Source organism: Cyprinus carpio, chromosome B15, assembly GCF_018340385.1.
Source record: "Cyprinus carpio isolate SPL01 chromosome B15, ASM1834038v1, whole genome shotgun sequence".
Lineage (NCBI taxonomy): Eukaryota > Metazoa > Chordata > Actinopteri > Cypriniformes > Cyprinidae > Cyprinus > Cyprinus carpio.
This window is the reverse complement of record NC_056611.1, coordinates 17,144,538-17,159,666: the sequence shown is the minus strand read 5'-3', so window position 1 is coordinate 17,159,666 and position 15,129 is coordinate 17,144,538. Positions and strand designations below refer to the sequence as shown.

Below are 15,129 nucleotides of genomic sequence, written 5' to 3'. Positions count from 1 at the left end.
AGTTGACCACTAGTCAAAATATATACAATACAGCAACTAAAGCAAATTTCTAATTCTTGAATCAATATCTCTCTAATATCTAATATCTCTCTAATCACTATAATCAAAGCTTAATGTGAAATACTTAAGGTTTTACCAAAAACAAATAACACGATACAAAACAACAACAACAAAAAAATGCATACCTGCTTTTCCTAAAATAGCCAAGCATAGCAGAGTGTTGAGAAACTAAAATTCATCTAAGCTTTACAGTATAGTGTATGACGTGTGTGTAAGGAGGGGTATTAGGGAAAAGCGTTCTGATTGGGTTTACTTGCAAGTGGGCAACAATGAGCGAGGAGGGGGGAGTTGTGACGCTTTGGGGCAAATCAGTTTGTTCTTTTCCTCTTTCCCTAGTTCTCTCTTGTTCTCCACCCCCTTCTCTCAGAGACCCTGTTATGATCCCATAAATGAGCCTTATGCAACTCTCTGTGTTAATCCGAGCCCCACAGAGAGATGAAGGACCGCTCTACTTGTCCTCCCCCATCTCTCCTACTGGCTAAATATGCCGTCACCCTGAGCCTCGGGCCGATCATTTCATTTAGAGCAGACTTTCACACATCCCCTCCGCAGCGGCAGGCACAGCCTCCGCCTGTTTACTCAAGAGTCTAAGAGGCTTAGCTGCAACACCTTCACACTCCACCCTCACTCTGCTTACAGCCTTCTGATCGGAGTAATAGTCTTACAGATTTAACTTTGAGATGCTTGTTACTGAGGCTCTGTTGGACTATTCTTAAGGCTTGTTCACACCAAGGATGAAACCTATAACTATAATTGTTCTAATTCTGTGAGAGTAGAGAAGTTCACACCACAGCTACAACAATAATGGCACAGAGAAACAATATCACTGGAATTTTTTTCAGAACATTTTTTCCAGCTGACAAACGATGAATACATTGAAAGCCAATAAGAATCCACCCAGCGTTTGTGCATTTAAAGCAGCAGACAACATAACCGCAGTGCAGGCTTATACATAACTTTATTTTCTGTTTTTGTGGACCCTAAAATAATTATCTTTATAGTTAGCATTTTTGGTGTAAACAGGCCTTACTCACACTTTCATCGTCAAGTAATTCTATTGTCCTCAAAGTTGCTGTGTGAAACAAACCATCAAAAAATATCTGATGATTAACAAACTAGAGTTAGATAAAAATACAGATTTTCCGATTTATTGTGATCTTCATTTCACAATTTCAAGGTTTTTTTTTTCAATGCCTATTTTCAGTAGCTGTGTTTTGCCAAATTAACTTATTCAACCACACAGTGTAGACCGTTGTTGTTTAAAATTATTTTTGCATGATATTCCAATTTAGAAGGTTGGCAAAAGAAATCATATTTTGCCTGAGTTGTGAATGCTTGCAGTCTGTATTGAATGTGATTCAATAAAAAGAATGTGTACAGCGACAACAGCAAGAAACGTATTTGTATTGTCTAACAAACATAACACGACCAGTGTAGTCTGATTCACATAAAAATTACTCTTATCAAAGAGTTCTTTTTAAAAAGGGCTCAAAAAGAGAGGTTACCGCTTTGAATCAGTTTGAAAAACTCTTCTGTAAAATTTACAGCTTTAACAGAAAGAGAATTTCTTTCAGTATGATAGCATATGCAAGCAAATTGTCATCATAACCTGAATGCACCCAAAGGAATCATAATGAAATAACACTGAAATGGAATCAATCAAAAACGAATCAAATCCGCAAATCTGTACTGATTCCCATCATTATAAGCATACAGTTATGAAGAACAGGATTTTGGGCCAATGAAATTTCACTTTGGGTGGGAACATACAAGCACCAAAAGATCTTGCTGCTCCATGAAATATCAATTTCTTAACTCTTGTTAGTAAATCTTTATCTAGTCTGACTCACTTCCGCTGTTTTTTCTCCAGGTCATGGTTGCGGCTCTGCTGCCCTTCCAGGTGCAGTTTGGTGTCCTGCAGCTCAGCTGTCAGTCTCTGGCATTTCTTCTTCAGCTGCTGTGCCACGCGCTGCACCTCTTCATTGTCCGCCTGCAGGTCTGTCAACTAAACACATAGATTCTCAGTGAGTCTGCACAGATGGATCTGTCCATCCAGTGTGCATCTTGTCTAGATGTATGAGTTTCAGCTAATACGTTCAAGCTTGAGACAGTACATGCTGTTGTGTTGGACCACACTGACAATACGAGTGAAGTCTGAGTCTTTATGATGCGTGGGTTAGTTTGGTAGAATAAAGTCAGTAGAAATGCACTATTATTTAAAGTAAAGGAAAATACTGATTTCCATAATAAATATAATAAATTAAAAAAAAAAAAAACTAATATCCAAAATATAACAGATATGGAACTAATATGGTGCATTCCTAGTCAACAGACTTGTAGGTGCTGGCAAAGTGACCAGAGTCAAAAATTTTTTTTTAAATTTTTAAGACGCCCTTACCTTTCTCTCCAGCTGCCTCTTGTTTTGCTGCTCCACCTCTAGTTTGTCATCGAACTCTTGCTGGAGTCTCTTCTTGGTAAACTCTATCTCTCTGATGGCTCTCTCATACTTGAGCCTCCATTCTCCTCCTGAAAACAGTCAGTCAGTGATGATTATGGCTGCACAACTCATTGCGAGATGGCCTTTACTCAAATGCAAAAGGCTGTTATTAAATTAAATAAATATGTCAGTGCTTCAAAGCGAAGTGGCTGCACTCTTTTGTCTGTACTCTATCTCAACAGGTTCAGTGCACTTGTAATTTGTGGTGCAATTAGAGATGTCAGATGTCTATCATAAAGCAGTTAAATCATATTATCTGGAATTGTAATTGCAATATGATTTTTGAGATGAAACACTGCGTGCTAGATTGTCCATGGTCATTCCCTAAAGAGAACTAAGGTTTAAACTACGGACCTCTGCCAGGGAAATTTCACTGCAATCCTTTTGATTATGGCTCACACAAAATCCCACTCTATGAATTTGACAGATATATAACAAACTGGGGAAAAAATGCATATATACACAACTTAAAGCAGAAAAATGAAATGCTCTGAAACCTAGATATGAGAGGTGGCTTTAGCGATGGCATGCAGAATGGAGCAAATCCATGTCACCATTAGAGAATGTAATTGCTGGAAAGGGAATAAATCAAATGTTCGTGGATCAGCATTAAGCCTTAGAGATCAGCTGCATGACACAGAGGTGAGAACAAGCCGTCACCAGTCTGACACATGCATTAAAATGAGCTCAGTTCATGATAGCAGTGATTCTAAGAACAGCACTACTGAGTATGATCACGGTCAGGCTTTCATAGACAGCAATATGAAAAGAAATAGGAAGGACTGAGGAAAAAGTAAGAGTAAGTGTGTGTATGTTGAGAGGAGAAAGAGAGACACTGAGAAAAACAGAAGCCACTTTCCAGGAATAAGGTGTAAAATATGGCCTAAAGTAATTATTTCCCTTTGAATTCAAATATAAATTGCTTAACCCTAAGAAAATACTGATCATCAACCTCAGATCATCAAGGTAAACTGACAACTAAGCCAGACGGTTATATTTTCTTTTTTATGTAACATTTGCGATTTGTGCAATTTTACCAAAGAATAGCATTTGAAACTAAATACATATTAATATTTTAATACATTCTAATAGTAAACTACAACAACAATAGACAAAATACACTAGCGTTCAAACATCTACGGTTGACAAGAAGTTTTAGTGAGCATTAAGGTCTTTGAACACCAAGTCTGAAATTCTCATTCGAAATTTTTGCAAGTTAAAAAACAAACACAACCTCACGTTTTGTCAATCACATTTACACACTGCCTCCGAAACTTTTGTCCGTCATAAAAACATTCGGGATCAGGTTTGATTTTCAGGGTTTTCGAATCCGTAGCAAGCATTTTGATAGGAAAGGATGACGAATACGAAAAGAAAAAAAAACACATAAGAAAATTTGGGACTCAGTGTGCAAGGACCTTTAGTCTCCAATGACCACCAAAAAAATGTAATTTTAAATCGCCTTTTTTCTATTTTAATATATTTTAAAATGTTCCTGTAATGACGAAGCCGAATTTTTAGAAGCCATTACTCCAGTCTTCAGTGTCATATGATTCTCCTGAAATCATTCTAATATGCTGATTTGGTGCACTAGAAACATTTCTAAATATTATAAATCTAGAAAACAATTGTTTTTTCAGGAAACGTTTTTGAAAATATATTTGAAATATTAAGTTCTTTTTTCTTTACTGACACTTTTGCACTCCAAGAACAGGGTTGAAAACCACCGTTTTGTAGAGAAAAAAAAATGTAATCCGTAACAGGGTTTCAAATTTAAGATATCACTTAGCAGGTTCTAGCTAGTTTGGAGCTAAATGTTGGTTTGCAGTATTTTCTATAATCTAAGAAAATTATTTATTAAAATTAAATAACTGGTAAACGGTTGAATGGTTAAGCTTGATGAATGCAGTCAACACTAATATTTGTAAAAAAAAAAAAAAAATGGAATATTCTAATAAAATAATTTACTTGTCTTCACATCATGATACAGAATAGGTCTAGTCTATTCAGCATTACAATTCACAAAATCAGACATGAACAGAGTTGTATTTAAAATGTGCATCAAAGTATTACTTTACTAACTGAATATAACCTTTAGCAATAGTGTGATGGTAAATCTATTGAATTGTTGGATACACTCAAGAAGGTAAAAATCTCTTGAGGTGGGCCCAAAAAATTGATCTGATGGGTTTAAAAGTTACCTTTCATGCTAGGTTAATTTTATGTTAGATAGAGTTTTTGCATCTAACAGTTCTCAAAGCAAAACACATGGATTTTTGTTTCTAATACTAAAAAAAATAATGAGAAACCAAATTTTCCGTCTTCATGGAAAGTTCCAGAAGCACAAGTATAAAGGAATGAAAAAGAGCGAGAGAGACCTAGAGAGAGAGCGTGCGTATGTTTGGTGTTTTCAGTGCCCCCTGGCATTTCCATATAAACAGCTTAATGAGGAGCAGCAGCTCTGATGCTACAGATTATTTTCTCATTTGTCTGGAGGTGCCACGCTGAAACGCTCAGCACACCTGAAGCTCCCCTCCTCACCAGAGAGTCATGGGCCGCCACACTCATGGAAATCCTCCCAGATAACCCTTCAATTCTGCCAAAACCATTCAGGAAGGCTGTGATAGTTTGCGCTCAAAGCTTTGCTCAAAGCTCATGAGGGAATCCCTTCACCAAGACATTTGATTCCAAACTTCCTCTGTTCAGGAAATGACATCACAAACTCACCAGTGTCATCATCGTCCATTTCCCCGTTGAGCTCTGATGCCCGTATGAGTCGTGCCTCCATCACCTCCATCTCCATAGACTCCATCTGCTTCTTCATAGCGTCAAACTTGGCCTGACATGCAAACACACACACATAGACGCAGAGCACATCAGCTCTCTGTTCTGCAGGGAAATACTCAGACCATCTGCTCACACAGGCAACCTTGAGCCTAAGAGACACATAAAAACGCACGCACACACTCCAGGCATACAGAGACAAACACCTGCAGTCTCTCGCTCTCCCACACTACGTCTTTCACATTGATATTTAATATGAGACGACACAATTTGTTTACGGCTCATGCTCTGCTGCATGAACTGCATTGTCTGTGCACTGGCAGAAAATATCTATTTCAGGCATGAGGAGATTTCCTCACAGAAAACCATCAAGTCACAACTCTGTTTCTGTTCAGAAGAGTGCGTGTGGTACCTGTAGATCCTTCATGTCTTTCTCTAGCCTCAGTCTCTCCGACGTCTCGGACTCCAGCAGTTGCGAGGCGGATTCGCCCGTGTTGCGCTCATCGGCGAGCTCTGATGAGAGTTCTGTGATCTGAAACACACATATAATGAGCGAACATGAAGTGTGTGTCCACTAGATGATCCCACATGCTCTATGCAAACTGTAGAGTAGTGTGTGAGCTCATCTCACGCACATATGCAGCACTTCACATCTGTATCATCGCGCACATATTTCACACACAGATGATGGATTTTTTTTTTGTAATGTGGTGAGATGATGACTGCGTGAGGTCTGGGTGTATGTGATTGTGTGTGTGCGTAAAGGTGTGATTTTGTATACTGATGCAATACTGATATATGTATAGAAATAACTTGATGTAGGAATTTTATTATGGATGCCTTATTGGACATGTAAATGTAGGGATGCATTACACTTTAGTATCAAACTGACAAAAACAACAACAAAAAACCCAAGATATTTGTCAAAATATGTTTCACATTATGCTTGAATTGTGATGTTATCTGAAATAAAAAAGCTGTTAGCTGAATACTTTTAGCAGCTTTTACAAGCATTAATGTACAATATTGTACTGTATCTAAAAATCATGCACTTGCAGCTGGTGCCAGTCATTTAATTTAATAATTTATTTTCATTAATTTGTCGTTTTTTTTTCCTATTGCTGAATGTTTATTTGAATACTTGAGATACTGCTGTAACCTTTTAATTCATTTGTTTTTTTACAAAAAAATAAGGTTTTTGTTTGCTTGAATAATAAATAATAAAAATATATTATATGAAAAATATACATTAAATGTATACTATTTAATTATATTAAATATTATCATCAATACTATATAAAGTAATGTAAATTTTTGTATAAAATACTTTATTAACGTTTTCTTGGATAGTTCATTTTATGGCATTTTTAGTTACATATTAGCTACATATGTAACTTGTTAAATAAAATATACCAATTACTGTAATCCCATTCATTTTTGCTGTTATCACAAATTTCTTATCTGGAATCATGAAATACCCTTAGCATTGCTTACTTGAAACATTATTTAGTATGTCATAAACTTGCAAACTTTAGTTTCTTTAAATCGAATTTGAATTGAATCTGAACTGTATTTGAAGTCAATCTCAATTTGTGAAGTGAACTGAATTTCAGCCCTTACCTTGCTTTCCAGTCGGTCACTATTGAGTCTCAACTCATTCCTCTCCTTCTCCACTTTCTCCAGCTTCAACTTGAGTTGCTGAATTTCCTCCTAAAGACAGACAGGCAATCAAAGGAACACAATAATAAGACAGTCAGAAAGAGAGGATGACAAAATTCAGCTGATATGTAGAAAAAGACCACAGACAGTCAGACATTCAAACACAATGACAACCACTATATTCAGCGAAGTATAGAGATAGACAGGTGAGATAAATTAGAACAGAATGACAGACAGGTAGAAACCCTGCCCTATTCTCTGTAGGGCTGGGACAATAAATCGATGCAGAATCGATTTGTGGATCGATTCTTAGATTTTCAGAATGCATCGCGATTCCTCTGGAATCGATTCTGATCTTAGATTTTAACAGCAGATGGCGCTCTAATCTAGTTTTTTTCCACACACTCAAATTCTCATGAAGAAGAGTGCTAAAGAGCAGTTGTGTTCGGCTGAGTCATGTAATTTCACCTCAGCTTAGAATGCTTTTATGACGCGAGATTAATTTAAACAGCCCACTGTGAACACCTTTGTAATTCGCTTCAACCTTTTCGAATTTTATGAATTAATATTTTAGGTTCAAGTGTGTGTAAGGATTTGGAAACAAGCAGAGTATGGCTGTTTCTAAAGCATGCAGTGCCATCTGCTGTTCAAAACTAAGCTCAGAATCGATTCAAGAAAGAATCGCGATGCATTCGGAAAATCTCAGAATCGATGCTGAATCATTTCTCGATTCACGATGCATCGATTTATTTTCCCAGCCCTAATTCTCTGAGCCTCTGCGACTCTGTACCGCAAACCTCCTCCCACTTTCCTCAACTTTTCTTTTGCCAACTTGAGAGAACTGCAGGCTACAGCCAATCGGTTGCAGCTATGAAGGCTGTTTGTGCAGAGGAGATAGTGACTCTGTGTTTGTTTTTTAAAAGCAGGCTGTTTGGAGGCAGTGTCAGCAACCGTCTGTCTCTCGCAGGAGCATGCCTGACTGCATGGTTACACAAGCACTTAGCGGGATGCGGCCCAGCGGACGAAACACGCACGCGTGCGCACACACTCTGTGACATGGTAATGCACTCCCCTGCGGGAAGCAGAGTTGCTTTTGATCCAGCTAGCTACATAGGTAATGTATGCATACACACAACCCTGCCACTCTCCCCACACATAAACACACACAACTCTACAAACACTCGGATTGAGGCGAAGCCGCAGAGACAGTAATCAAAGAGACGGGCGCTTTGGGTGCGACTGAGAGCTGCAGCTGAATTTGAGAGGGACCCCCGCAGGGTGGAGAAACCGTGAGGGGCTTTAAAAGCCACACAGATGGGCTTTAAATTCAGCTGTGCTATTGTCAAAAGGCAAAACCTGTACATGACATGCCTATTTAGAGCATTTGAAGTGGTTAGCGAAGATGACGGGCGCTTACGTCTTTGCCGCGGATCTGTTCCTCTGTAAGCTGAACCTCGATGAGAGGACGGACGGTGGTGAAGAGCTTCCACCACGGCCAGCCTTTCACACCCCGGTTCTTCTTGATGTTTTTCTGGATGCAGCGGATTGCCAAGTGCTGGATCTGAAAAACAAAGGCATTTTGTTTATGAATGCATGTTCTTCCTACTGCTGTGCTTGTGAGAAATTGTCAGGTCTTGTGCTTGTGAAGTACAGTGGTTCAAACCAATCAGAGGCCAGATGGACAATAGCAGGCCTGTGTTTAGAGGCAAGGGCCCCACAGTCAAAGAGCTTCCCTTGGGGAAACCAGCACTGAATGGACCTTTTCAGTTCCAGGACGTCCACAGTATGGTCCACAATAAGCCTGAGGGTGGGACTATTAACTGGTTTAGGGGTTCCTAAACGCAACCAAGTTAGGTATAACCCCAAGAGCAAGCAAAATGTTTTATAATGAAATATGAGATAAATATTTATTATTTTAAAACTAAATTATAGTATTTTAGAAATTAATATTAATACAAACTTTATTATTTAATATAATAATATTTGTAAAATATAATTTAGGGAAAACGGATGTAATATTTAAAAAAAAAAAATCACCTTTTATTTATTTATTTATTTTATTCATTACATTGGATAGGCCTACTTATGTATTTTACAGAATTATCATATTAAATTAAATTTAATATTTAAGAAGTGTATTTAAATGTAATTTTAAAAAATAATTTAAAATAAAAAATAATAATTAATTAATAAATAAATATATATTATTTTTAATAGTATTTTCTCTTAATTATGCATTTTAATATTTTATTTATCACATTGGGTAGGGCTACTTATCAATTTCAGAGTGTTATCAAATTAAATAAAATTTCATTTAATATTTAAATTTAATATTTAAACAATTAAAATAAAAAATAATACATATATTATTTTTTAATAGTATTTTCTTTTATTTAATTAATTATTTTCATATTTCATTCATCACATTGGGTAGGCTACTTAATTTCAGAGTGCTATCAAATTAAACTTAATTTAATATTTAGGAAATATTTAAATGTAATATTTAGAAAAAAAAAAAATGCCTGCTGTTCTTCAGAAAAATCCCCCAGCTCCTGCAAATTCTTTGGTTTTCCAGCATCTTCTGCATATTTGAACCTTGTCCAGAAGTGACTGTATGATTTTGAGATCCATCTTTTCAAACTGAGGACAACTGAGAGACTCATATGCAACTATCACAGAAGGTTCAAATGTTCACCGATGCTCCAGAAGGAAAAAACATTTTGAATTTGAAGATCAGGGTAAATTTAACACATTTTGTCTTCTGAGAAACATGTAACTATTTTCTGAAGCCTCTGAAGGGCAGTACTAAATGAAAAAATATGATATTTAGGCAAAATAAGAAAAATGTACACATCTGAATTCTGTTCAAAAGCTTTCACCCCCAGGCTCTTAATGCATGTTTTTTTGTTTCCGGAGCATCAGTGAGCGTTTGTACCTTCTGTGATAGTTGCATATGAGTCTCTCAGTTGTCCTCAGTTTGAAAAGATGAATCTCAAAATCATACAGTCACTTTTGGAAAAGGTTCAAATATGCAGAAGATGCTGGAAAACCAAAGAATTTGCAGGAGCTGGGGGATTTTTCTGAAGAACAGCAGGCAGTTGAACTGCTCAGGACCAACGCAGGACTCCTGAACAACTATTACAAAACAGAAAAACAGTCATGGATCATCCAGGAAATGACACAAAGTATTAAGATTCAAGGGTATGTAAACTTTGGAATGGGGTCATTTTTATCAATTTACTTATTATTTTTTCTTGTGGAGTATATATAAATATCTGTTATGTGAAATAGCTTATTCAGGACAGTACTAAATAAAAAATAACGTAATTTTCAAAAGCTCTCTTATTTTGTTAAAATTATTAACATTTGCATATTCTGCAATGGGTATGTAAACGTATGAGCACAACTGTGTATATATATTTATATGTATATATATTTATGAACAAATTACTCTAAATTGGTTTGAGATATATCTGTGAGATATATTTGTTCATAAATCAAGTTCATTATTATAATTACAAATTAATTCAACTTGATAACTTAGATTTTTTATATTTATAACATGGCATGAACACACAGTCAGTCATCTCACACATCTCAGTGTGCTACCCACTTATTTCCACTCTAGACTCAGTTTGAAATAAAAAACGCTGCTCTACTCCATCATGTGGACATAAACATGGCTTACATACTAACCCTCAGCAAAACACCCATTACTTGTGTTGATCACAGGAAGAATAAATGGAAAACAACACATTTTCTTCAATGAGGCCTGGAGTCGTACCAACTGTGTAGAAATGCAGCTCGAAGCAAGAGCCCCAAGCTCCTTTGAGTAATTCAATTAAACTTCAATACTACTTGGCAGCTGATTTAAACCCTGCATAAGATTTACATGCTGCAGGAACAGGGACGATTCAAATAATAGAGGATTATCTGGAAACCCAATTAGACAGGCCCAATTCAGCACATTAACGGGACCGAGTCCGTGCATGTTGCGTTCGAGCTATGTCTAATTTGTCACGGCGAGAAAGCTTCGGCACAGAACAGAGGCAGCACGTGGCAAACATATGCACCGCAGCTCATTTGCCACACTTTGACCACAACAAATGCCACAAACAGCCATCTAAACAGTTTGTACGAGACGGCGAAATCAGGAAGAGCTTCCTAATTAAAATAGCCGTCTGGAGGATATGGTGCCTGTGAGCCCTGGGGCCTGGCAGGAGCGGATGCCACTCCAACAAAATCGGCCACAACCCTTCCAACAGGTGTGTGGTGTGAATTTGAATACGGATCAGCAGGTGGCATTCATCTGCACGTATGAACACGAGGACATTTGAGCGCACTCACACGTGTCTGCAAGGGCATCTGTTCACACTTGGAGCGAAAGCTTGTGTCTTTAGGCAATGAGTTAATTAGACACACGATTAGCATTCGTGAAATTCCCAGCTCCCTCTAGTGTCATTTCCGATGAACGTCAAAGAAACTTGGGGAGGAGACGACGAGCTTCAGAGAAGCCCACGTGGAGTTGTTCTTCTTTTCAGATGCCCCCCACAGAGACAAAACAGAAAAGAGGAGAGAGGAAAGACAAGAGAAATCTGGAGGGACTGAAGGCTTAGAACGCACTCTAAAACTGGAACAGACTTCAAGGTGCTGAGATCCCTCCATTATCGATCTGAGAGAGAAACAAGCAAATTGATTTTGTATTGTGGCAACTGTGGTTTGCCACAGGAATCTGTCTCTCAGGGATCTGCTGTAAAGATTCAACTCAACACTGCTTGTCCTGACATTATTAAATGCATCCTACAAAACAGAAATGACTCCATCACATACTTACACTTCCAAACTCCAACCACCCACTCACATTTTAAAGAATAAAAAAAACATATAATACTTCCAAGACTGTTTTCATCATTAGATCACCGCCATCAGCAATGGTCAAAAAAACAAAAACCTTACCCCAAAATTTTGAAAGGTAGTGTATAAAAAAAGACGTTTTTTTTTTTTTTTTTTTTGGCATAATATAAAATTCTGCTTGTGGATATTTCATTTAAGTACATTCCTCAAACAGTGTACTTTAAAATTTATTTCAAAGATCTGATGTCACTATCCAGAACCAAATTCTGTGATTATTTTATTCTCAAAAGCTCTTATTTGTGTACCTTGACTTCCAGAAATTGCCTAAAACCATTCAGTCAGATTACAGCTTGTCAGAAAAAGAAAGTGTTGGCATTTTTGCATGTAATATTCATTATATATTCACTGACAGGTCCATGGGCGTCTGAGGTTACGGCCCATCAGGAGACTTTCTACAGTACAGCTACAACCCAGTACAATTCCCTAGACTCATCTCTCAGTCTAGCGTGAAGCACAGGTTTCTTAAACGTGCTTGACAAAAGATTTCTTTCTGAGGAAACAAATTCCTTTGGGGACAGGTTGCTGTGATTCAGCGGGATCCAGACAAGGCTCTTTGTTGGGACAATAATTTTACAGAAAGCTGAAAATAACAGTGAACCCGCCAGCAAATGGAAAGCCACAGTACTTAGTCAAGAACTTTTTCAAAGAAGTTAAACAAATCTAGAAGTACACAAGACATCTTTTATGGCAACGGCTATAAAGCGGCTCACCTACAAATCAGTGTTACAAAAGACGTCTGCTAAACAAGAGGTAAAAAAAAACAAGATCTAAATGAAGAAAGTAATCCCTACTAACATCTCCGATACCAGCAACAGCCCATGAGTGCAAACAAACTCATTCAAACTCCCTTTACTTACAGCAAATCATCCAGTAAACAGTCTTGTCTCCTGTTAAGAGCTCTGAGGTGAACTGAAAAAGTCTCACCAAGGAAAGCCTTCTTGGTTTGTGTACAACACTGAAAGAGGAAGTGGATGTGTTGATGAAGCTGTACTGCCGAGGCAGCTGACCACCGAGCGCCAACAGCAGCATGAGAAATTACATCGAGCCCACCTCCTCCTTTCACACAAACTTTACTGAGACAGGGGCCCAGTCTTCTCAAGAGACAGAGAGAGAGTCACAGGCAACTGTAGGACCGGCCCTCACATCCTGAGCCAATCCCACTGAGGGCCGCATAAGTTTGGAAGTGAGAAAGTGAGAATAGAGCACAAAAGATCAGACTGAAAGGAAGGCAGAACAAAATACAAGACGTCGGGGCTTAAACCCAAAAAGAGACAGAGTGAGTGGCAAAGCAGAAATAAATGGACAGAGAGGGGGCAGGCGAGAGTGCAGGGCACACAGTGGCGGGAGAATCGATAGGCCTGTGATGGAGGGCAGTGGGGTAGGTGTCTTCTTCCCTGGAGATGCTCTGATTGAATGTTATCTGTCAGCCAAGGCCACAGCCGGAAGGATTTTCTCAAGACAGCACCAACATTCTGATGGACTCTGAGACAAACCTTACGACAAATGAACTCGAGCTCTGAGAGCTCTTACTGAGAGCGGGAAAGAGATGCTCAAGCACAAAACATTTCCACTTTGCTGGAACAAAAAGTGGCTTAAAATGTTTTAAATGTTTCAATATAAATTATTTACATTATGAACTCCTTTTTATGAGATCAGGAAAACGTACCTTTCTCTTCTTGAAGGCTTGTCGGGCCAAGTAGCCCCTGCATGCTGCCTGAAACAGAGTGATGTTGCGTCTGGTCTGGATATCTCTGTGCTCCTCTAGCTTAGCCAAAACACCTGCCCTGAAGAACACCTGCAAAAAGACAACTGATATGAGATGTATGGAAATACAATAAACTGTCTTACAATAAAAGTTTCACTGAATTAATCACATTTGGTTAACGGTACAATGTTAATAAATATATTTGATGTTAAATTCTGTTTGTTAAATGTCTATATAATTATAGGTTTAGGATCAGTAAGACTGTATTTCAAAGAAATAAACACTTCTATTAAAAAAAAAAAGCATTTTACAATGATTTCTGAAAAAATCATGTGACACTGAAGACTGGAGAAATGGCTGCTTTCAACTTTGCCATCACAGAAAATTGCATTTTATAATATATTGCAAAATATTAAAACATAGTTATTTTAAATTGTAACAAAAGTTCACAATATTAACATTTTTACTGTACATAAAAATTACTCAAACAAATCTTCCAGACTCCAAACTTTTAAACTTGTGTATAATTATTATTTTTTAATTAAAAAATAAATAAATAAACATATATTAACATATATTATTTAGATATTTATAAGTGAGTGATATATCTAAAATTTCATAGCCCCAGATTTTCCTTTCCTGCAAAGAAGTTCTGCAGTCTCTCTATCTGAAAGCGTGAGGATTTCCTCTGAACCTCTGCCCATGCTCTGTTTACTCGTAATTTTCCGCTCTGTGGTGGGGGTGTCAAACCGAGTTGGATTAACACTTCGGAATCCTACTCCATTAGGCCATTTAATCAGAGAAATTTGAGGGAAGTGGACCTTGCACTTTTTCCAGACGTGCATTCATCAAACTCTGTGGACATGGTCTAATTGCATTAGCATTCTATTAGTTTTAAAGATGGATTAATCTAGATGAACAGAATCCTAATTAAAACCGCACAGAATCTGGGGTGTACCTGAGAGCCTGTGCTGGAAAGAAGTACTGCTTTGGGAAATTGGTTCGATATATATATATATATATATATATATATATATATATATTATATATATATATATATATATATATATATATATATATATATATATATATATATATATATATATATAATATATAGATATAGAGATATAGAGATATAGAGAGAGAGAGAGAGAGAGAGAGAGAGAGAGAGAGAGAGAAGGGAGGATGAGAGTCCACTGCTGCAATTACTACTCATCTGAAGGAATGGCAACAAATGCCTCTTGACTGAGCCTTTATCTGGAGCAGCTCTGCAGTATAATCTTCCTTTTCACATCAAAGGCAGCAAGAGCCTTTCAGTGATGTAGAGCCTTGGTTATTGTTATTACAGGAGGCAATCTCTCAGAGCTCCAAGCATCAGATCATAGGGGAGAATGGAATGTTATGAAATGATTCCATATTCATGTAATGTTTGACAGCTTTCGGACCCCACGGCGTTCGACTGCCAACCCAATGGTACCACAAATAAAAATAAAGGACAATACGTTTACCT

At 37.5% G+C, this 15,129-nt stretch overlaps 1 protein-coding gene across 9 annotated transcripts in view; it reads right to left on the bottom strand.

Moving 5' to 3' along the window:
- Positions 1-15,129, bottom strand: part of LOC109103565 (unconventional myosin-XVIIIa-like) — a 102,217-nt gene that overhangs the window by 23,417 nt on the left and 63,671 nt on the right. For all 9 annotated transcript variants that reach the window (XM_042739531.1, XM_042739532.1, XM_042739534.1 and 6 more), the window contains 7 exons: positions 13,581-13,709; positions 8,418-8,561; positions 6,962-7,051; positions 5,754-5,873; positions 5,285-5,396; positions 2,459-2,586; positions 1,911-2,065 (listed from right to left, as the gene is read on the bottom strand). In XM_042739531.1, coding sequence (XP_042595465.1) covers positions 1,911-2,065; positions 2,459-2,586; positions 5,285-5,396; positions 5,754-5,873; positions 6,962-7,051; positions 8,418-8,561; positions 13,581-13,709 — 878 coding nt within the window. The remainder of the gene's footprint in view (positions 1-1,910; positions 2,066-2,458; positions 2,587-5,284; positions 5,397-5,753; positions 5,874-6,961; positions 7,052-8,417; positions 8,562-13,580; positions 13,710-15,129) is intronic.